At 36.9% G+C, this 23161-nt stretch overlaps 1 protein-coding gene across 5 annotated transcripts in view; it reads left to right on the top strand.

Annotated features, from left to right (window-relative positions):
* The window catches only part of LOC113120892 (zinc finger protein DPF3), a 34195-nt gene that overhangs the window by 4182 nt on the left and 6852 nt on the right, over positions 1-23161 (top strand). For 2 of the 5 annotated variants that reach the window (XM_026291018.1, XM_026291020.1), the window contains exons 2-9: positions 3478-3638; positions 6831-6938; positions 10488-10621; positions 12406-12501; positions 12746-12818; positions 13574-13615; positions 20213-20350; positions 21192-21320. In XM_026291018.1, coding sequence (XP_026146803.1) covers positions 3478-3638; positions 6831-6938; positions 10488-10621; positions 12406-12501; positions 12746-12818; positions 13574-13615; positions 20213-20350; positions 21192-21320 — 881 coding nt within the window. Of the gene's footprint in view, positions 1-2262; positions 2355-3477; positions 3639-6830; positions 6939-10487; positions 10622-12405; positions 12502-12745; positions 12819-13573; positions 13616-20212; positions 20351-21191; positions 21321-23161 lie in introns of those variants that run through there. The other 3 variants (XM_026291019.1, XM_026291022.1, XM_026291021.1) reach the window with 2 other exon arrangements.

Raw genomic sequence — 23161 nt, 5'->3', positions numbered from 1 at the left:
AGGGGGTTTACTTTAAAGTTAGAGGTTTTGAAGAGGTTTAGAGGTGATGTAGCAAACAGATCATCACAGAAAGCCCCGCCCCCAAATTAGCACCATTGGTTGATTCAAGTGTTGCTGTGTTTAGCATAAAAAATGGTGCACTTCATCTGGAAATTTGGATCTATAATGGAGCATTTGTAGTGAGATTTGTGAGTGAGTAGGTGATTTGAACAAGAAAGCCATATGATTAAAATAAAGTCTGATCCAGCATTTCAGTGAAAGCAGATCTGGTTAATTCTCATTGATGAAAAGCTTCCTTAGGAAGTGCTTCGAGACAAGACGTCTCTGTGCTGGTCTGTGCTAACTAATGAAAGCTTAATCACATTTGGAGAGCCAGTTTACAAAGCACGTGTCTAATTGAAATGCAGTGCCGATTATCACGACGGTATGCATATGTATTTGAAAACGAACAACAATTTTCAGAGCAACGCCTACCTAAGCCAATGATTATTCATGGACACCTGTCCTTAGAGAGACCATTCGGATTGAATCAAACTAAAGGGGTCATTTGAATATGAAAGACATCGTCTACATCCTTAAGAAGTGTGGCTATGTTCTTTTGAGACACAAAGGAGACACCCCTGTTGTTCAAGTAATATGAATATAGACGCACTGGCTGAGTAAAGGGGCCTTCAGCCTCTGAGTTACACAGCTCTGCTCTGCTGAATAAAGAAAAGGTATTCATTTCCTAAGAGCAGTCCAGGCACAAAGCACATGGCTCAGTGCAGAAGGTTCATTTACAGTTTTCATCGAGGCTGAAACAGGCTGATAGAAAGACGCTTGTTTACAAATGCATTTGAATAGGATGTGTGAAGACTGAATAAATGTTTAGTCTGCAGCTAATTTTCTTTGCTCTACCTCTCAGTGAGAACATATTGTCTGCTGCTTTTCGGTCTGTATTTTCTCTATTTATGCCTGTGTATTCTTCTGAATTTATCTAGCCTTCTTGAAGCTCAAAGAATAAAGCTTCTGTAAAGAACCAAATCCTCTGCCAAATAGATGTAAATATATATTAATCTTCCAAATCAGATATTGGGACTCTAACAACCATTTACTCTCAAGAAACATTATTATCAATCATTTATATCATGTAAATATATAGTAACAACAATCTTAATATGAAAATAATTATGTATATAACACAACCAGAAATCCGATAATAGTTACCATTATTATTAAAAGAAATAAGATATTGCTTTTATTGTTCAGTATAAGTTTTTGTCAAATGCAAAAACCAAGTTATAAAGTGAGTTTTTTAAAATAATAATAATAATGAATGCTAATTTTGTAATGATGATTTATTTAAATATTAAATATTTTCTGAGTATAAATATATAGAATTAAAATTATGCAATAACAAGAACAAATGATTAATTATTATACCGGTAATTATGAAAATGAAGATAATCATATTTTAATTGTTGCAGAATTAAGGATTATTATTTGTTATTTTATCAAAATGCAAAAATAATAAAACATTTCTCTTTTTGTGTATCGAACACTTAATATTTAATAATATTTTAGAATGAATAAGCAATTAAAAAATGAGTTTCTTTCTTCTTTTTATTCTGTTGTATTTGTTTGTTTGGTGATTTCATTTATTTGATCCACCTCTTTATCAATTAACAACATAATCTGAGCAAAATTAAGGTCTAGGCTTTTTCCATTCATTGTAGATATTTTGCACTGGTCTACATATCTTTAAAACCTCTCAGCTTACAGAAGAGTTGAAACCCAGAATGCCTTGTTATGACACCTAGCTGAATGTTTACCCTAAAACATTCCAGTGTGGCACTGTCCCACAATTTTGGTGAGCTCACAAAGACTGTGAGAAGTCCAGCTTTAACCTTTTCCCTTTCAAAGTTAAAGGATTTTACTTAACCAAATTCACATTTCGTTTCCACACAATTGTAAAACATGCAACATCTATAGTCGCTTCATGCTCTTGAGGTTGTGAAAATGAAATAATGTGACAGATTTAATAAACATCCCTTCTATTCGCTTTAGTCCATAACTAATGGACATTAAAAGAGTAAAGATCTCAACGACCTTCAAGAGGTTCTCTTCATCCATGCTTCCGGGGAAATGGCAGAGAGAATACGTGTCTTCCAACACACCAGTCTAACTGTTTACATAACTGCTCCACTCTGTTGACCAGAGTCCTTGCCTCGAGTGTAATACAGGAGGCCGTGGACACACCGTATGTTTATAGTAGAGGTTTTGTATGGGGGAGGCTGTATGAAGCGTGGTGTCCACACACAAGCTCTCTACTTAAGATGGTGCTGATAGACACCGTCATCATCAGCCGCTCATTGGTAAGCACTTGTCATCTCTAGGGGCTGTTATGGTTTTGTTTAAGGTGCTGAAAAGTAGTTATAGATCGGCTCGGAGAGGAAACTTGAGCTGAGAGCCATCATGGCCGTTTAGTCCAGTGGAGCATGTTGATGATTATGGTGATAGCTGCTTTCCTACAGGTCGTGGGCGCTTTAATGCGGGCCTCTGTCACTGTGACTTACATAATGTGTCCTGCAGCCTCTAGCTGATAGCACAGCCGTTTCGTTTCAGGGAAATAATGCTCACAGGAAGCCCAGGAAAAAGGGTGTAGTGGAATATAGTGAAAGGTGGGGGAAGGAAGAAATGGAGATGTAATCTGGAGGTTTTTGAGATGAATGAGGAAAAGAATCAAGAACTCAGTAGCTGATCTGGGAGATGGTTTTTTTTTTCTTCCTTTTTTCAGAATGGTAACAGTTTTATTTTAATGGAAATGGTTCTAAATAATAACTGGTTCTCAATTCTCAAAGCTACTTTTGGGAGTTGGATAGGCTATCAATATCAAATGTTAGTTGTCTCATTTCTCTTTCTCAGGCCTTTGCTTTTCATACCTGCCTGTTCTTTTTCTCTCCTGCTCCCTTTAAACACTGAGGCTCTTTGTGTCACTATACTGGGTTGGAATACTCCTCTTTGTCCAGCCCAGCATTCCTCACATATCTTCTGTTCCAGAGAAGAGTGATCTAAACGAAACAGGAGGCAGTTATGGGAAGAGAAGCCATGCAGGCTGGCTCAGGTCCAGTGTCTCCTCTGTCTTTCTGTTTGGAAGTTAGTAGTGACAACTCTGTGCCTTTTGACTACCTAGAGAATGAAATGGATATTACTGTGGGAAAGTGAATTGTGAAAAGAAAGCATGACCAATAGGCTCAACAGCACAAAAAACTTGAAGCTTTATTGATCTGCAGTGGTGTTATTAGCCAAAGGATATAGCCCTATCTTTTCCAAAGCAGGGTGTTTAAAACTTAATACCGTTGACTGACTAACATATAGAAGTTCAGCCTGCAGTGAGGTATTTGGATACCATTAATTACCAGTTGAAGGTCCACACTAGTATGGGCTGGCATAGTTGATGCTAAAACCAGGTTTCCTCACCAAATGTGTCTTCCTCAGGCTCGGGGACCAGTTCTACAGGGAGGCCATTGAGCACTGTCGCAGCTACAATGCCCGCTTGTGTGCGGAGCGCAGCGTACGCATGCCCTTCCTGGACTCTCAGACGGGAGTAGCTCAGAACAACTGTTACATCTGGATGGAGAAGCGGCACCGGGGGCCAGGTAGCACATTGTGCATTTATCTTTCAAATAACATTATTGTTAAAAAGGTTCGGAATAAAAAGTTGAACAAAAAAACGAACTTACCTTCATGTTGTTACAAAATTGTTTGCTGTTATTATTTTTGGGCAATATTATATATATATTTTTACTCGTGATTAATCGCATTATTGTATGCGATTAATTGCATTGTTATGCACACAACTAATAATGCATTAAAAAGTAGTGTACTGTGCACTTTTTTCATTTAAAAGTACTGCTATATGAACAAAAGTGCAATAAATTTTGGTTTGCAAACACTTTAAACAAATAAGGTGCTTTTTTACAGCAGTATTCCTTTTACAAAGTAGCAGTTCAAATATTTATTGTAAATCTTAACTTATATCATGAAATTAAATATAAAACAAGCTATTTGTCACCACTAGGATTAAAGTTAAAAGTTTCTATAGAAAATATTTTATAGTTTGTTCAGTCCAGTCCAGAGTCTCGATCATAACTTTATAACAGGCATCTTCCTATTAGAGACCTGCATGACAACATTTTGATGGGTCGTTAGAGACTCGTGTGTGCGAAAAATTAGGGTGTGCTCATACTAGGAAATCTTAACCCCCAAAGCCTGGTTTGTTTAGCAGTCCCTGGCTCAGTTGAAAGAGGTGGGCCAGAGCGTGGTTCAGTTATATATAGATCATTGAGTGTGAGCGCGAACCGCGCTGGAGAGCAGATCTTCTGATGTGTGCTGCATGATTGTGTGAATATTTCTGAGCGGCAAAAGCAGTAGATGTGTACAGCAATATATTGTGAGAGGGACGTGTGTTACCGTGACCCATACACCTCAAAATAATAAACCACAAAGTTTACAAAATGATTCGCTCCACTGTGTTGAGCGAGAGTGCTTCGCTGTCTTCACGCGCTGTCAGAAATGTCCTATTTCCAACTTATAAAGTCATGATTACTAGCTTGTTCTTTTCTGTAACAAATAACTTTTCGTTTGACTTTCATAATAAAAAAAATAAATAAAAAAAACTACATTAACACAGGATAAAATAATTATCGGCATTAATCAATTAATGTGTTAACGCGATAATAACGTGTTAACTTGCTTTGCCCTAATTATATTATATTATATTATATTATATTATATTATATTATATTATATTATATTATATTATATTATATTATATTATATTATATTATATTATATGAATAGCAAAATGCATACAAGTCTTATATAAAAATCTAATAATATTCTATAACAAAACACATACAAGGCTCATATATAAATATAATAATAATATTATTATACGACTCGTTTATTAAAACGATAAATAAATAAGTAGCCCACCATACAGTTACTTTATGTGTGGAACTGACGGAAAGTTAAACTTGAAATCCGTGTAAGTGAATGAATCACTCTTTTCAACAAAGTGAGTGTTTAACAAGACTTGATTTGTTTATGGATTCAGTGACTGATCTGGTCACGGTGGTTTTTTAGTTAACAATTAAGTGAATGGTAGGATTATCACTGAATGAAGTAATACATAATTTCAGCCTGTTTCTGTTTAGAACTATTGAATGGTAAAATTGCAATTTCATGTATTTTTTGTTGTTGTTGTTGTTGTTTGTTTTGGCATGATTTTTTTATTTTTATTTTTTTCTGTTCTTGGAGCTTAACAGCCAGTCAGTCATATGAGATTGGGATGACACGACAGTGAGTAAAATAATTTTTGGGTGAACTCTCCTTTTAATGAAGAGATGCTGTGTGCTAATATATATCAGCAATATTTTACTTATATTATGTGTTCAAGTGCATTAAATGAACTACAAATTGGATGAAGGGGTTTGTATGTGGGTGTCATCTCAAGACACAGTCATCTAACAAAATTTAAAATTGGTAAACTGCATCATGTCCAGTCATTGTACAGTTTTTCTTTTCTCACCACAGGCATTTGGATAAGTTAGACTTTGGCAGTGTACACTTCGATTTTAAAATCCACTCAAAATGCAGCTTGATTTAACAATAAAGACTGATGAATTTCATTTTAAAGCACAGAGACTGCAATTAGATTAAAGGTTGTTGTGTGTTTATACAGCGTACTAGTGTTTAGGAAGTTTGTAGCATGTTAAACAATGTATTGCTCTATTCAATGTAATGGGACAGAAGTATGTCTCTAGTCTTTCCACAGCATTCCTTTCCTTATTATCTTACCAAAACAGCCGATATCTAGATATACAGCTGCCAAAGGGAACAATATGCCTGCCGAAAACCGGACACAAATAGAGTCAGTGCCTCACAGCTAAAAGCTCCATAGACACACCCTACACTTTGTGGTAGACCAGTGTTTATTGGATGTTATTTTATTCTGGGGTTTTCTTTCTCTCAATTCCTCTATTTCACCATTAAGAGACTGAATAAATTAGACCATGTACCTCACAGATCTATGTAAGTGCACAGAAAATAATGTTACAGGTCAATCAGAGAGAGAAGGACCATGTGAAAACCCCTGATGCCAGCGTTTTCATTTAAGATGTTTTATTCAAGCTCTTGTGTCTAAAGCTCTGTCCAGACAAGACTAGTTTTCTGTTTCTCAGAATGATGCCTGCAAGTGAACACTACATTTACATACATCAGTTTGGGATCAGAGTAAGATTATTGTTTTGATTCAGCAAAGGTGCATAAAATTAATCAAAAGTGACATTGAAAACATTTATAATGTCACAAAACATTCCTATTACAAATAAATACTTTTCATTTGAACTTTCTATTCATCAAAGAACCAGAAAAAAAATATATATATATATATTAAGCAGTACAACTGTTTTTAAGATTTTTGTTGTTGTTGTTGTTTGTTTTAAGGTTTATCTGGAGTAATGACTACTAAAATTAATATTTGTCTTCACCTAAATAAATTACATTTATTATTTTTAAAACAGTTCACAATATTCAGTTTTTAATATACATTTATCAAAAAAATCTTTTTTTTTTTTTTTTTTTTTTACTAAGAGCACTTGACATCTCATAACATTCACATCCAGACAATAAATTTTAATCCAAACTGGTATATGAAATAACACTTGTCCTCCATTATTAATTTCAACCTAAACATTGTATAAAAAAAGAATCCCTTCCAAATCGGGGTTAAATGAAGAATGTGTGAAAGAGCCAATTGAAAGCGTGCTACTGCTGTCTAATTGCAGGGTTGGCAGCAGGTCAGATGTACACTTACCCTGCACGTTGCTGGAGAAAGAAGAGGCGACTTCACCAGCCACTCGACCCCCAGCTTCGCCTTTGTGAACTTCGACTCGGTGAGATCATGGTTGCGGCTAATTGTGTGATTTCTCTCAAGCTTACATTTTGGTTTTGGATTCTTTCTTGCTGCTCTTTTCTCTCTCCATCATTGTTTCTTTGCTCTGAGGTCATTCAGAGGCTGTAGAACTAGCCCATCTGGGTCTCATTATCCTTCTCTGTGTCTGTGTGTGCCCTGACCGGGCCCCTTTAATCATTTGGCCATGCAGCATTAGAATGTAAGTCTTGGGGGCTGATGGGGGGCTACAGAAGGGCTTGAAGAACTCGATAAAGGCACATAAAGGCCCGTCTGTGTCAACAAGAAAGCCACTCTATTATTTTGTTAGCAGTCCCTGGAAATACAATAGCAGTAAAGCAATATAAGAACCCCTGACCTTCACTTGGACCACAGCCAGCATGAGTGAATAAAACTAATTCAGGCCTTCTTTACATCAAGTAAAGTGTGATTGCTTTCCAATAATGCAGATATTAGAAGAAGGATTTGAATGACAAAATAACTCCTACGAAGTGTCATGCAGAATCCTCAGTTAACCCCTCAAAAGCATTCCTCAAGTCACACGACTGCTCTCCTGAGCCATTCAGACATTTTGCATAAAGAATATTTAAGATGCATTATAGTCTACTCTTAGGGATAGTTCATGCACAAATGGCGGTTTTGTCATTATTTACTAAATTACTCTCTTTCTTCTGTGTCTTTCTTCTGAAATTTTGAAGAATATATATTAATGTGTGATATTTCATGTTTTTGAAAGTCTTGTATGCTCACAGAGGCTGTATGTATTTGCTACAGTTAAACACAGTAATATTGAAATGTTTTTTATTTTAATATAGTTTAAAATATAATTAGTTCCTGTTATGGCACAGTTTAATTTTCAGCAGTCATTACTCCAGTTTTCAGGCTCAATCCTTTTGAAATCATTCTTCTAACATGTGCCCAAAAAGCTTTTTAGGAGGATTTTCACTTTGAAAACAGTTAATATTTTTGTGGAAACCATGACAGATATTTTTCAGGATTCTTTGATGAGTAGAAAGTTAAAAAGAACAGCATTTATTTGAAATACAATATATTTTGTAACATTATAAATGTCTTTACTGACACGTTTGATCTATTTAATGCATCCTTACTGAGTAAAAGCATTGATTTCTTTCAAAGAAAAAAAAAAAGTATGACCCAAACCACAGTTATTGGGCTGGAGCTTTCAAGCTTAAAAAAATTATGTAAAAATAGCATAAAAGTAGTCTCTGCACTAAACGCAGTGTTGCACTGAAGAAAGTCAGTCAAAATGGGTTCGGAACAATGTGAATATAAGCAAATAATGACATCATTTTAATTTTTGAGTGAACTAGCCCTTTAAGTTATGTGTTTTCCAGAGTCCTGGATTTGTAATATTTACACTATAGCTAGGCATAATTCTGCTCTGTTACAGCAGGACATCGTTCCTACGCTTCCTGTCTGAAATGTGTTTGTGTTGTACATTTCTGGGTGCTCAGCCACTGTAAACAGGTTTGGTGTCCAATATCCCATCCAAGCCTGGTTCACAACGACAAGCAAGTAAATCTTCATATGCTGTCTTTTTCTCCACAGCAGATATGGCATGTAGGAACAGGCTCTAATTCAATCAACTGATTCAATCAGGCTATTTTGTCTGCTATATAATCACACCACTGTGACAACACCAAATAGCTGCATCTCAGTAAACTGATATATTCATTATGCTCTACAGTTGCCATATTGTGAAACGGACTCCTCAGAGGAATCTTGCTAAATATTCAATTTAATGCAGTACATTGTCTTTCCAGTCAGCGTTTGCCTTTTCGGTGCCAATGTCGTGATTTAATGGCATGCATAAATATTGCAGTGCTGTATTATATTGCGATGATTAAGACCTTATGATTTGTGTCTGTAGACATCAACCTCTCTTAGCCTCTCGTTCATGATTGGCGGCTGGAAAACGGGGGGATGGGCGGCTGCAATCAGCCCCTGACTGGCAGTCTGTGCTATTTTCAGCTCATCTCCCGGGGGAAGAGTGTGTCTCGGCTCAATCAGACACAAAGAGAATAAAGACAAGGACAGAGATTCATAAAAACATTCTCAATAATGTACACACATATTGAGTTGGAGCATCTTAAAGCAAACACATGATATGGCCATCAGAAACCACAGCTTCTGGGAACACTTTAACTCCAGTGATGCAGATTATAGATCAGAAAACAATTCAAATATTATGACAGACCTAAGGGTGTGTTTCAGTCTTCTTCTTAGTTTACCAATAAGTGCACTTGTCAGAGAGTCATCTATTTCTAAAGCTCTCCATTGTCAAAATGGTTTCACTACACTGAAACGTTCACCCACTACCCAGAATGCACAGTAACCAGTGAACATCAGATGTTCCTCATGTGCTGTAAAGACAAAGAAGACAAAAAGAAAATGTACAAAGGAATACATATATTTATTAGGCCAGCAATATATACAGTATCAATGTTACAAAAATTATATTTAAAATAAATAGGGTTATTTTGCATGTCCTATTCATGAAAGAATCTTAATAATAATAATAATAATAATTGTTCTGCTTAATATGTTTGATATTTTCTGAAGACTGATTTTCGAAAGACTGACGCAATGGCTGCTAAAACTTCTTTTAACTTAGCCATCATAAGAATAAATTACATTTTAAAATATACATTTTAAAATATATTGAAATAGAAAAAAGTTATTTTAAATTGTAAAAAGCTGTCCTCTTAAATATTGTGAATATGATAATTTTTGTATTATATATAAATATATAATTCTTCATAATGGCACGGTGCATTTAAACAGCTAACAACAAATGCATGATGCATATCCGCTGAATTTGTTTTTATTCATAAGAAAATTGCTTACTTCCATGTTACAAAATATGGATACAGCAATGTTGAAAATTTGAAATTCAGCTAAGTTTGAATGCATGATCTTGCTGTTATGTCATATGTAAATTAGATACAAATGTCCAAATGCTTAGTGTATCCAGGCCCTTGCTAGTGCTCGACAGTATTTTTATGATATACCAATTCACATCATAAATATATAGGGAGGGAAATGAGACATAGCTTTCTCTTGCCTTCTCCTCCATACACACCCATCCTCCATTTTATCTTCAGCACCTGGAGCTTCTCACCTCTAATGAGCCTTGAAAAGCTATCCACCCTATAAAAACATATTGGTGGCTGGTGTTTCCAAGAAATCTACCCAAACTAATAGTGGAAAACACACACAAAATCTGTCTGCCCGTGTGAAACCGATGCCTTCATGAAGTGCTTTCAGAAAACTGATTAAATGCACTCATTGTCTCTAGCTGATTGTACCTCTTATTTACAGTAGATTTACAGGGGGGTCCATAATCTGGGAAAAGAATCTGGGGTTTTATTTAAACCTAAAAATAATAAGACATATAGAAACACAATGTAAAGTAATGTAATAAAGTGTAATTTTTGAACACATCTTTTCACAAAATATTATGTAAGTAATATAATTTGTCTCAGACTACCTCTTTCTTTTTTATGTTTAGAGGCTGAGCTGATGGCCAAGAGAGAAGCCCCAGCGACGGAGGCTACGGCCCTGGAGGCACTGTTACGAGGTGATGGGATCTTGGACAAGAGGAACAATAATGCCAAAGAGGAAGAGACACTACTGGAAATCCAGGTAACACATCCAGCTCCAGTTGGTTTGGACATTTCATTTACATTTACATTTAATCATTTAGCAGACACTTTTATCCAAAGCGACTTATAAATGAGAACAACAGAGAGAAACGATCAGACCAACAAGAGAACAACAACTGTATACAAGTGCCATGACAAGTCTCAGTTAGTCTAATACTGAACAAATAGCCAGGTTGTTGTTGTTTTTTTTCCCTTTTTTAAAATATAAGAATATGAAAGACAAGAAAAGGTAGGTGCTTGTATTAGTTGGTTAAGTGCTGGCGAAAAAGATGAGTCTTTAGATGTTTTATGAAAATGAGTAAAGACTCAGCTGTTCGAATTGAGATTGGGAGGTCATTCCACCAGCTGGGGACAGTCCAGGAAAAGGTCACTGAGAGTGATTTTCTTTGGGATGGCACCACAAGGCGTCGTTCACTTGCAGAGCGCAAACTTCTGGAGGGCACATATGATTTAACCGGTGAGTTTAGGTATGTTGGTGCCGTGCCAGTGGTCGTCTTGTAGGCAAGCATCAGTACCTTGAATTTGATGTGAGCGGCTACTGGTAGCCAGTGTAACCTGATGAGGAGAGGAGTAACGTGAGCTTTTTTGGGCTCATTGAAGACAAATTGAAGACATGCAAAATAATGTATTAAGAGTCAGTGTAGAACTCTACAGTGTTTTGGTGAAATACATTTCATTCATTTGGTAAAATTGCTAATACTAATCATTAAATTGGCTGTTGTTAATGTGCATCGAAGACTGACAAGGAACAGAAGAAATAGTTGAATAAAGTAGTTATTTTTTTCTCTCTTTTACACACAAAATATATTTTAGTAGCTTGAAAATATCTTATTGATTTTGGAATGACTTGATGGTGTGCAATTAATGACAGAATTTAATTTTTGGGTGAACTATGCCTTTAATGCTTGATATTTCAGTTACTTTTGTTTGATAAATAATCATCTTGGTTTTGGTTGGAGTTGACATCTAATGTAAAAATATATAATAAAACTTGCACGGGGTAACCGTACTTCTCAAACTTCTAGCACCCTAGAAAGCTTCTTTACTAGCTGCATCACTCTATGGTTCAAAAATACTACTAAACCCAACAAAGATGCTTTGAAAAGTTTTAAAGCGATGGCACAGAGCATGCAATCTACCATCAATCAACAATATCCACCATTCACTGTCACAGTGACGCCCAATCCATCATCTGAGACCTCATCCACCCCAGCCGCAAGCTGTTTGCTTCCTACTGCATTATTAGGGCAAGGACCACTAGACTCGACAAAATACAAACAGCAGAATGCTTTCTGCACAATGCACTTCACATTACATTTTATTTTCACAATATCACTCAAGCAAGAGAGACGTTGTACCCAAATATCATATTCAAGAAAATGCACGACTGCGAGTATAATCTTGTTTTCATACAATAGTAGTTAATATTAAGTTAACTTACATTTTAAACCTAATTGTGCCAATTACATTAGCTGTTTATTCTTTTAAGCAAAGCCACAGGAGAAGCAACACACAGTCAGTGCTCTTTCATTCCTGAATGAATCGGTTGAATGAATAATTCAATGACCCACTTATAAAAACAATTCACTTTTAGTGTTTCTTATACTATGTTGCTACGAAATGCCAGCATTTTAAGGATGCCATTGACCATATATGGCAATACATTTCTCCACTCTCTCTATATGTAGACTATTGTCTTTTCTTGTGCAGTGCATTGATCTTAGTCATCTAATCTCTTACCCCAACTTTCTTCATTCTCTGCAGAGGGTGCTTGAGGCAGATGAAAATGGGGATGGTTTCCATGATGATGAAGACTTTGAAGTGGACACACCAAAGAGGAAGCATCGAAACAAAGGCAGGGTGAGTGATGAGCATGACTCATCAAAGTCTGTGGATGGTGTGAAGGAAAAAAGGCAAGTGAGTGCAAGAAAAAGAGACAACTTGAGATAGGGCAGACTGACACGGGAGAGGGGAATAAAACATGAAAAAAACCTTGTGTTGATCTCTCTGACTTATGGTGTGTGCAGAGACTAAGAAAAGATAACTGAGAAATTATCTAAACAAAAAGAAAGGGATTATATAATGTCTGTTATTTGTTGATCAGGGTCGAGGCTCTGGGCGCAGGCGAACAGAAGCAGTGGCCAACGACGATCAGGATAAACCCTACGTGTGTGACAGTAAGTGTCAATTTCATTGCTTTCATATGCAACCTTTGTGCCATAAAGTCTAAGTAACTTGAAATAGATATATCATTAGATATACATTTGAACTGCAGGGAAACAGAAAAAATATTTAGGAAAAAAAATAATTAGTAACCTAATTTGGCATTATTTATTTGTGTCCAGAAGTCTGAGGTGGCTTAGATAATTCAGTATTTTCATTTTACTTATATATATATAAAAAATTATTAAAAAAGATCAAAATGTATTAGAAATATTTACAATTACACATTTCTGACATTCTTTAAATTTTTTCACTCAAAAAATATAATATTTTTAATTAAGTTATAAAAATGTTATATAAAAGTAGACAGAGACCGTAGAGGTCTCCGATTTTTGGACCCCACTGAATATTAGTATAAATTAGTAGGTTTATAATGGTAGTATTCATTTTTCATTCCATACTGCTATCAAATAAAATAACAAATGTTTATTGTCTTCGACCTCTGTTTTTATCATGGTATTTAAACTATTTTGAATATACTATTGTTGACTGTGCTACTTTGGGTCTTAAAAGATATCTTTCATTTTTTTCATATGATACCTGTCTGTGTTTCTCATCTTGGCATGGTGGGCTGTTATAATATCAAAAGCATGTGACTACCCGAGGAGATACTAGAGCTACTTTGGGTTCCAGAGGCCTCTTTGAATGTAACTTACTTCCTGTATTTTTTTTCTGTCTCCTCTTTTGCTTTGTGTCTCCTCTGTTTCAGACAGATACAAACAAAAGCATAACTCAAAAACTGCTGACTCAGGTATTCAGCCATGTTGCCATCTTCCTCTTGCTCGGACATGTGGGCTATGCTAATGACAAGGCTAAACACTTAATGCTCATGTCGGGGAGGGATTATTAACATAAATAATCTGGTTCAGTATTTTCTCTGTAGCTGCTGCTAATATTTCACGCTGCTTGGCCAAAGCTATCATGCATGGCTAACAACACTGCTGCTAAAATAGCAAAGCTTGAACAAGTAGCCTTTTCATTGACACATCTAGATTGCAGGTCCTGTTCTAGGTCAAATCTGCTGCCTTGCTGGAATGATTGACTCTGGATGTGCAGTTTGCTGAAAGTAAATGCATGTAGTTGCTTTCCTTTTCCATACTATATGTTCTGCTTTAATAATCCCAGTGTCCATCTATATGATTCAGCAGTCTTTACAAAATAACATTTGTTGCAGCGCTGCTGCATTGTTCATTCAACATATTGCAGAAAAAGAGAACATCAATGTGGAGAAGATCTTGTTTACATTAAAACTGAAACCAAGCCGTTCACACAGAATGCATATTTCACAAATCTTCTATCACCGTTGCACTCGCGTCTTGCACAAGAGAGCCGCATGTTTAGAAAGCCATGTAAAATTAACGTAAGTTCAACTTTTTAAAAACATATCTCGAGACTTAATTCCCTATCCCACTGCATCTCATGTTTTTTAAAGAAAAAAATTACTCTGTGTAATTGGATTTCCGCCCTTTGTATTAAACTATGCCTGCATACGTGATGCTGTTTTGGTAATAGTTTTTAAGCAATATAATTAATTCATTATATATAAACATTATTTTAAATATTGTGCATATTTTTCAGTCATGTTTTCTTATACTTTGAATAAATGTGCATTAGTAATATTTTGCTAAATGTGCCCTCTTGTGGCCTTAGGAGAGAAGCCTAAAGCTTTTCTTCACCCTGAAATTATGCATTTAAATTCAAATATAATTAGAATTTTGATAATATTTAAATAAAAAATTTGAATTTAGTTTTTCAGCCATTTTGACAGCCCTACTTTAGTATGTTCATCAGCACATAAAATTAAGTGTATTTTTTAGAGCACAACAAAAATGATAAAACAAAGATTTAAAATGTATTTAAAAGTAAATTTTATTAGAAAATTACAAAATGCTCTTTTTAAGTGTGTTAAGAAACAGTCATGAAGGCGTACCCTCTTTAAGTACACATAAGTGGCCTTTTATTATATTAATATTTTATTATCTACAAGCACAGTTTTTACAAACTTTTAAGATTTGAAGCACACTACAAGTAGACATTCAATACAGTTAAGCCCACTATGGTTGGATACTTAGTGCTCCTTTAAGCATAATATATAAATGAAAAACAGCATATAAAAGCATTTAACTGTAATTCAGTTTACTTTAGATCAGGGGTGCCCAACCGTGCTCCTGGTGATCGACTGTCCTGCAAATTTTGGCTCCAACCCTAATCAAACACACCTGTCTTTAATTTTTAAGTGAGCCTGAAGACCTTAATTAGTAGTTTCAGGTATGGTTGATTAGGATTGGAGCTAAACTTTGTAGGACAGTCGATCGCCAGGAGCAGGGTTCGGCACCCCTGCTTTAGAGTAAAATATAATGATCATCAAGACAAAATGCGAGGCGGGACTTACCTTATCCCACTGAAATTTGATTGGAAAGACTCACCTTTTTTCTCTAAAATTAAAATAAATTTCATGTTGTCTTTAAGGTAATGTATAAAATATTTTGAAAATGTATAAAAAATCCTTATGATATTTAATCTAAATAAGTTTAGTTACTGTCATGGTTCAGGGTGCCTCATTGGCTCCCCCTGCTGTCTGTGTTGTCCCATCACTTTTGGCAGCTTGTGACCTGGGCAATCAGCACTGATCTTAAGGCAGGGGTGCACGGATCACAAGCTGTTTCGCCCTCACCTTTCAATCATTCCCCCATTCCTTTATAACCTCTGCTTTCTTGTCCTTCCTCGTTAGTAGATTGTTTGGTGTGTTCTGTGTTCACGCTTTTATGAATGCTTTTATTCAAGCACTTCCATTGTTTCACCGAACCTCAGGACTCCTAGTGAGGAGAGACAGCCCCTCGTTGCCTCGCTCTCTCTCTGGTTGCCTGTCCATTGTGACCACTGGGTCTGGGACAGCTTCCACAGCCTGTGAGGTCTGCATTACTCTGCCAGCCGGCTCTGGAGTCCCAAAGGACTAGTTCTCTGTTTTTTTATGATTGTTCTATTGTTTTGGTTTTGCCTTCAAAACCATTTTTCCATTTTTCACCTAATTCTCTGCATTTGAGTCCTCTGTTATCCTGGGGACATGACAGAATCTACTTTAAAACATCATGGAGACAGTAGAGGAGATGGAGTTGCGCAGAGCAGTTGTGAAGCAGGGAGCTCTACTTTGTTGGCAACAGGAGGATCTCTATCCAGCTCAACTAGCTGCTGGGGCAGCTTGATCAGCTGCAATCTAACCCTCCCACTGCTTGAGTTGTAACGCTTTCTCCTGACACCGATTGAGCCTATAGAGTTACGTATTCTCGCCGCATCCTGTGGCTCGAATGCTAAGGCACTCCAGGACCATTTTCTTCACGGTCTGGCCGAATACATCAAGGACGAGATCTATTCTCTCGAACTGCACTCTAACCTTGATGATTTGATTGACTTGCCAACCAGATGGATAACTGGATTGCTCTCCATTCTCGAAATCAGAGGAGCATGTTTCCTTCTGAGCCTGCCACTACAGCTTTGTCAGGAGCGACGAGTGACACACCTTCCCAACGTCTCGTTTTCCCAGAGGAGGAAACGATGCAGGTCATGAGAGCAAGGCTGACTGTAAGGGAGCAACGTTAATACCTGGACAATCTCTCTCGCTCACAGTGCCAGCAGTGACGCGGCGCTCACCCCTCAAGGGAGCACATACGGTGACCATCAATAGTACTCGACTGCCCTCTTATGGTCGTTTTGAGTTCCAAGTCTCATTACTGTTTAATGGGACTGCTCATCAGGTGTCTGCATTGATCGATTCTGGAACAGAGGATGATTTCATGGATTCTGCCTATAAAACACTTTGCAGCACCCTTTTCACCAGTATTACCCATGCCACTAACTTTGTTACACTCACACTTTTCGGCAATCATGCTAAGAAAATCTGGTTCCTCCTCATTCACCCACCCACTGCTTTAGTGGTTTTGGGACACACCTAACTGGTCAAGCATAACCCCCGCATTGACTGGGCTGTTAACTCCGTTTTGGCTTGGAGCCCCTTCTGTTTAGCTCAATGTTTGGGTGCTGCATTTCCCCCGTAATGTCTTGTTCTGTGTTCTAGGAGGAGCCGTTAAATCTGGCGGATGTACCGGTGGCTTACCTTGACTTGCGAACAGTTTTTAGTGAGTCCCGAGCTTCATCTCTGCCTCCGCACTACCCTTACAAATGTCTGATAGATCTGTTGCCTGGCACTTCTCTGCCTAAGGGATGCCTTTATTCTCTGTCCGGACCTGAGAAGGAAGCCATGGAGAGGTATAATCATGATTCTCAGGTAGCAGGCATTATCCTTCCCTCTTCTTCTCCAGATGGGATAGGGTTCTTCTTTGTGGAGAAGGATGGTTAGCTGCACCCCTGTATAGACTATCGGGGGTTGAATGACATCATGGTGAAGAATCATCATGTCATGTTGGCAGTTGATGTCATCAGCCTTCGAGCTATTGCAGGGGGCAACCATCTTTACAAAGTTGGACCTCCGCAATGCGTATCACCTAGTCCGGATAAGGGGTGGGGATGTATGGAAGACCGCCTTTTATCACCACTACAGGGCACTCTGGTCATGCTGCTTGTGCTTTTTTTAAACCCAACGCGGTCTTCCAGGCACTAGTCTACAATGTGCTCAGAGACATGGTCAACCAGATTGATTTTGTTTACCTCGACGATATTCTGATCTCGACCAACAAGTCGACGAGTGCTCCAGCGGCTACTTAAGAATCGTTTATTTGCCAGTGTAGAGAAGTGAGAGTTTCACGCACTGTTGGTTACAATCCTGGCATTTATCTCTCGTGAGAGTATCTGAATGGATCCTGTTAAGGTAAAACCATTTGCTGATTGGCCCACCCCAGATTGTCGTCGAACGGTTTAGGGATTTCTGGGGTTTGCCCATTTTTACAAGCGATTCATTTGGAACTTTAGCCAGGTCGCCCTTTCTCTGACTGATCTCACCTCCACTAGGAAGTGTTACTGTTGGACTTCGCAGGCTCAGACTGTAAAAATGAATGCTGAATGTAAAGCGTCGCTCCATTTCTGCTCCGATTTTGACTACCCCAGACCAATCTCGTCAGATCATTGTGGAGGTGGATGCATCAGAGGTGGGGGTTGGGGCAATATTGTCTCAAAGATCACCTTTGGACAAGAGAATACATCCCTGTGCCTTCTTTTCTCATCATTTAACCATACCGGAACAGAATTACGACATCAGGAGTAAGGAGTTTCTTGCTGTCAAACTGGCACTGGAGAAGTGGCGTCACTGATAATAGGGCGCAGGGGTTCCATCTATCTTTTGGACTGACCGCAAGATGAATACATCCACACCGCGGATTACATTTTTGTCAGGATCCTTGGGCATTGTTTTCGGTCAGTTTAGGTTCACCACTCTTACCACCCGGCGTCCAAGAATGGTAAACCAGATGCACTGTCGCAGATCTTTGAGGCTTAGGCTAGTCCCACCCACCCTGTGGCCATTCTGCCATTCACCTGGGGGTGGAGTCCAAAGTGTGCATCTTGCTATGTGATGCTACTATTCCCCCGGGTTGTCCAGAGGGCCTGTTGTTTGTGCCCCAGTCAGTCCGAACTAGCGTCCTACAGTGGGGCCACTCATCCAAACTATCTTGCCACCCTGGAGTGAACCATCGTCTTTGAATTCCAGATTAACCATGGTGAGTTCGTGCATAACTCCCTTCCGGTCTCAACTACAGGGTTGTCTCCCTTCCAGTGCTGTTAAGGCTACCAGCCACCATTATTCCCCTCCCAAGAATATGACACCGTTGTTCCTTCCAAGAACACAGTCTGTTGTCGGTGCAACTCAAGTTAACCCCCCCTGTTTTAAAAAATATCCATCTGTGCAAGATCAAGCCTGTCATTCACTCCCCCCTTTCACATTTTTATCAGTGCTTTTATTCAAGCACTTCCCTTGTTTCACTGTACCTCGGGACACCTAGTGAGGAGAGACAGTCACTTGTTGTGTTGCTCTCTCTCTGGTCGCCTGTCCTGTTTCGAACACTGGGTCTGGGACAGCTTCCACAGCCCATGTGGTCTGAATTTCTTTGCCGACCTGCTCTGGAATCCCCAAGAACTAGTTTGCTGTTTTTGTGATTGTGCTATTCTTTTGGTTTTGCCCTGTGAGAAATAAATCTCCGTCTTTCCTCTACTTTTCTGTATTTGAGTCCTATTTTGTCCTGGGGACCTGACAGTTACTAATTATTGTTTTTAAAAATCAAAAGAAAAATGTCCTAGTTGTGATGATCTTCAAAAACTGTACACATGCTCCTCCTTGGTTTGTCCATACTTTTTTTTTTTTTTATAGATTTGTAGTGAGATAATTTATAACTGTGAAACTATTGTGCTTACCTTGCTGGTATTGCAGTCTGCAACCCACAGATGCTTGACAAGTTTACTGCATCCACCTGTAGAGAGAAACCGATCTTTTCTGTGCTGAGCTTTAAATAATATGGCCACCAAAACCAACATGTTCAATAAAAGCAATTAATTTGTAAACCGTATCCAACACTGTTATATAGTTATGTGATATATCCCATATCTGTAATCTAATATGCCAACCAGCATTAACATGTGTTTTCAGTGATCGGATCATAGCTGGATAGCATTTGACCATATTGAAAGCTACTTAATTTCACCCAAGACATACAGTGTCACTATTGGATTCTGACCGCATTCAACAGAGGTGTTATTTAATATATAAGTAATATTCATAATTTTGGTTTGAGGTGGTCACATTACCAATTACACGGTAACACTTTAGAATAGGTAACACCTATTAGTTGCTTATTAGCATGCACATTACTAAATTATTAGCTATGTATTAGTGCTAATTAAGAACATATTAATGCATTACTCTACTTCCCTAATCTCACCCAATCCCTAAACTTAACTACTACCTTAATAACTATTAATAAGCAGCAATTTAAGAATTTCTGAGAAAAATGTTGTAGTTAATAGTTAACAAGTGTTACCTATTCTAAAGTGTTACCAATTACACTTTGTGAATTCCTAATTAATTTACAGGTACTGTCAGTGCAGAGCACTTGCTACTATGCCTAGCAGCACCTGTACGTGTTCATGAAGGTGCAAGACACTCTGTGGGGTTGCAGTGCTAATACTGTGCCTGAAACACTCTTCTTACACCCCGCATGTCTCTCTCACTGGCTGAGAACATGCAACCTAGATTTTGTGATAGCGCTTTGACTCCACAGCTAGCTGCTTGGTGGATTCCTTAGATGTGTGTTAGCATCCCAGCTTGATTATTAGAACAACATATTTGAGACTAAGTCGTTTTTGCCAGTAAAATGAATTTCATCATGACTAATGTTCTTTATCATAGTTTGCGGGAAGCGTTACAAAAACCGCCCTGGACTAAGCTACCATTACACCCATACTCACCTTGCTGAAGAGGAGGGTGAGGAAGAACGAGAAACTGAAATCCCCCAATCTCCTCCTGTCCACCACGAGAATCACAAACGTAAGTTAATATCATTTGAATTGTAAAATAAGTGGTTATACCTAAACTTAACAACTACCTTACTAATTACCTTACTAACTTTTAAATAAGCAGCAAATTATGAGTTTACAGAGGCAAAAGTCATAATTAATGGTTGGTTAATAATGAGAATTGGACCTTAAAATAAGTTGTGACCAAAAATATACTGTGTGTGTGTGTGTGTATGTGTATATATATATATATATATATATATATATATATATATATATATATATATATATATATATATATATATAATATAATAAAACGGCAGACTTTTTTCTGGTGGGGTTTACCAGACATAGTTTAATCTGCTTAAACTCTGCCCCTTTTCAGATCTTCCTTCATTCAGTCAACAACCAGTCAAAAACAAATTGAATTGTGTTCTTATTCTGTAATCCATTTCACTCAGTTGTATGTAACAATATGAAGAAATAATATTTTGCTACTGATGCTACATAGTGACTTTAAACATTGTAAAATAATTGTAACAAGTTATTCCTATAGTTAACATCCAAGTGTGAATTTTAGCATAACTATATTTAGTAGCATTTGCTCTACATTAGTGAACTTCCCCAACATATTCAATATAAATATTCTAATTATATTCTAATTGATATTAATTGGTATTCAATAAGAAAATAAATACATAGCAAAAACAAATGTTTCTATTTGTATTCTTTAATACTACAATCTTCATTATGTTGCAATTTAAGAATGTCTAACATAATAAAAGTAATACCTTCTTAGTTATCTAGGGTTTGGAAAAGGTCACTGTTCTTCTATGTTCTCTTCCCCTTTTTAATTTGTACTATTTCTACAGCACAGAAAGGGCCTGATGGCACGATCATCCCTAATGACTACTGTGACTTCTGTCTGGGAGACTCAGGATCTAACAGGAAGACAGGCCATGCTGAGGAGTTGGTTTCCTGTTCAGACTGCGGCCGCTCTGGTGAGTGCCTTCACATCACTGTGTTCTCTATTACTCACAGTTACAGTATCTGCCCATGTTAGACCAAGACTAAGGGTAGTTTCACCTCCATCTTGTTTCAATTTCACTCTGAGGGAAATGTTTACTGGCATAGCCAATAATAATCTGGTTGAAATGATAAAAAGAAAGATTTTTTTTTTAATGAATTGCCAGATGTAGTCAGTAAAAGTATTCCCGAGATTTCTCTCTCAATCAGTAACCAATGTGTGGTGCTCTAAAATGGGCCAGATTACAGTATCTGTATTTTTTGATGTAGTAGGTTAAAGACATGTCAGTCTTCTATTTAAAAGAAGCAGAAATGAATGAGCATTATACACATACATTATTCTTGCTTTTAAGAGAATTAAATGTGGAAAATTTTTCAACAGTAAAACACCACAATATTATATACATTAACATATCCTAGAAATTTACTTTTTTTAAGTTGATCTGAAAAAGTTTTAGTTCATCAAATAAATATGTATGTAATGATATGTATCCACCAAAAGATCCCATTTAATGCTTTATCATGTCATGCATCAATAGCACATTTCATCAGCTTATTTGTGCATATCCCATCTTTTTGTGTTTTTTGCTAGAGCATGTTTGTTTATTTTATATAGAGTTTTCTTTGAGTTGTTGTGATTTGGGTTTGGCTTGGCATTATGGTGTCATATACAAATTATTTCCCAGACACTGATGAATTCTACTAGAAAGACTTTTTAATGGAGAGTTGCCATTAGCAGCGATTTAAAACCAGACTAGACTTAATCTGTGTCCTGGAACCCAGCACAGTAGTTCAGAGATGGGCAGATTACCACTGTTTCCATGCAGTTGTTTATCTGTTGCAGTCCTGGTGTTTATTCATGAATTCTTGCAGTGTTTACAAACATACTGATTAAAAGGAGCTTCAGGAGAGATAGCTCGGTCATTTTAAAAATGAATCTCAGTATAAATTACTTATTCATTACTAAAATTGTAATCAATAAGGTAGCACAAATACCACAATATGAAAGTAACAGAATGACTGCATAATTTTTGGGATTTACCCAACATGTGCACTGAGAAAAAAAAAAAAAAAAAAAAAAAAAAAAAATAATATATATATATATATATATATATATATATATATATTTTATTAAATATATTTTGCGCCACAAAAGATACCATAGTGAAAATAATGAAAATAGGATTAATGAATAATATAAATATAAAAAATAGTAAATATATTTATATTTTTTTTTTCTTTTCTTTTTTTTGTTTAATTAATAATGGAAACATATTTGTAATTTTTTGTTATTGTTTTTTTTCTAATATAAAAAATTAGTTTTACTGTTACAAGGTCCAGTTGATCATCTAGTTGATATTCATTTTGTGCTCTGACTGTTTTGACCAAGGCTAGATCACAGTTCATTCTAATTAGGTTTGGAAGGGAAAGCAGGTGCAGTTCTGTGAAACTGCTGTGGAAGTGTCATGGGATTCGACTGAAACAGAAGAAACTGTTAAATCCTGCTGTTTTTCATGGCTGATGCCAAGACTACAAGGTCCAGAAGCATCTTACATTTAATTTAGATCGCTTAGATGCGAAACGCTTTCAAGGTGGCAGACCTAAAAACATTTGCTCTTTGTAATTACCCAACCAATGCATTGGTCTTCAAAAAAAAAAAAATCCCATGCTTGCATTTAGAATGTGTATTGTGTTTGTGTCAGACATGTGAGCCAAATCCTGCAGTGTTGAGAATGAGCATTTATATGTGACATTGCCTTTTGTGCTTGTGGTTTGCTTCTTTTTTTTTTTTTTACATAAGTGCTTTTGCTAGCAA

Source organism: Carassius auratus, chromosome 20, assembly GCF_003368295.1.
Source record: "Carassius auratus strain Wakin chromosome 20, ASM336829v1, whole genome shotgun sequence".
Lineage (NCBI taxonomy): Eukaryota > Metazoa > Chordata > Actinopteri > Cypriniformes > Cyprinidae > Carassius > Carassius auratus.
The sequence above is the reverse complement of the archived record's forward strand: the minus strand, read 5'-3'. Positions and strand labels throughout refer to the sequence as shown.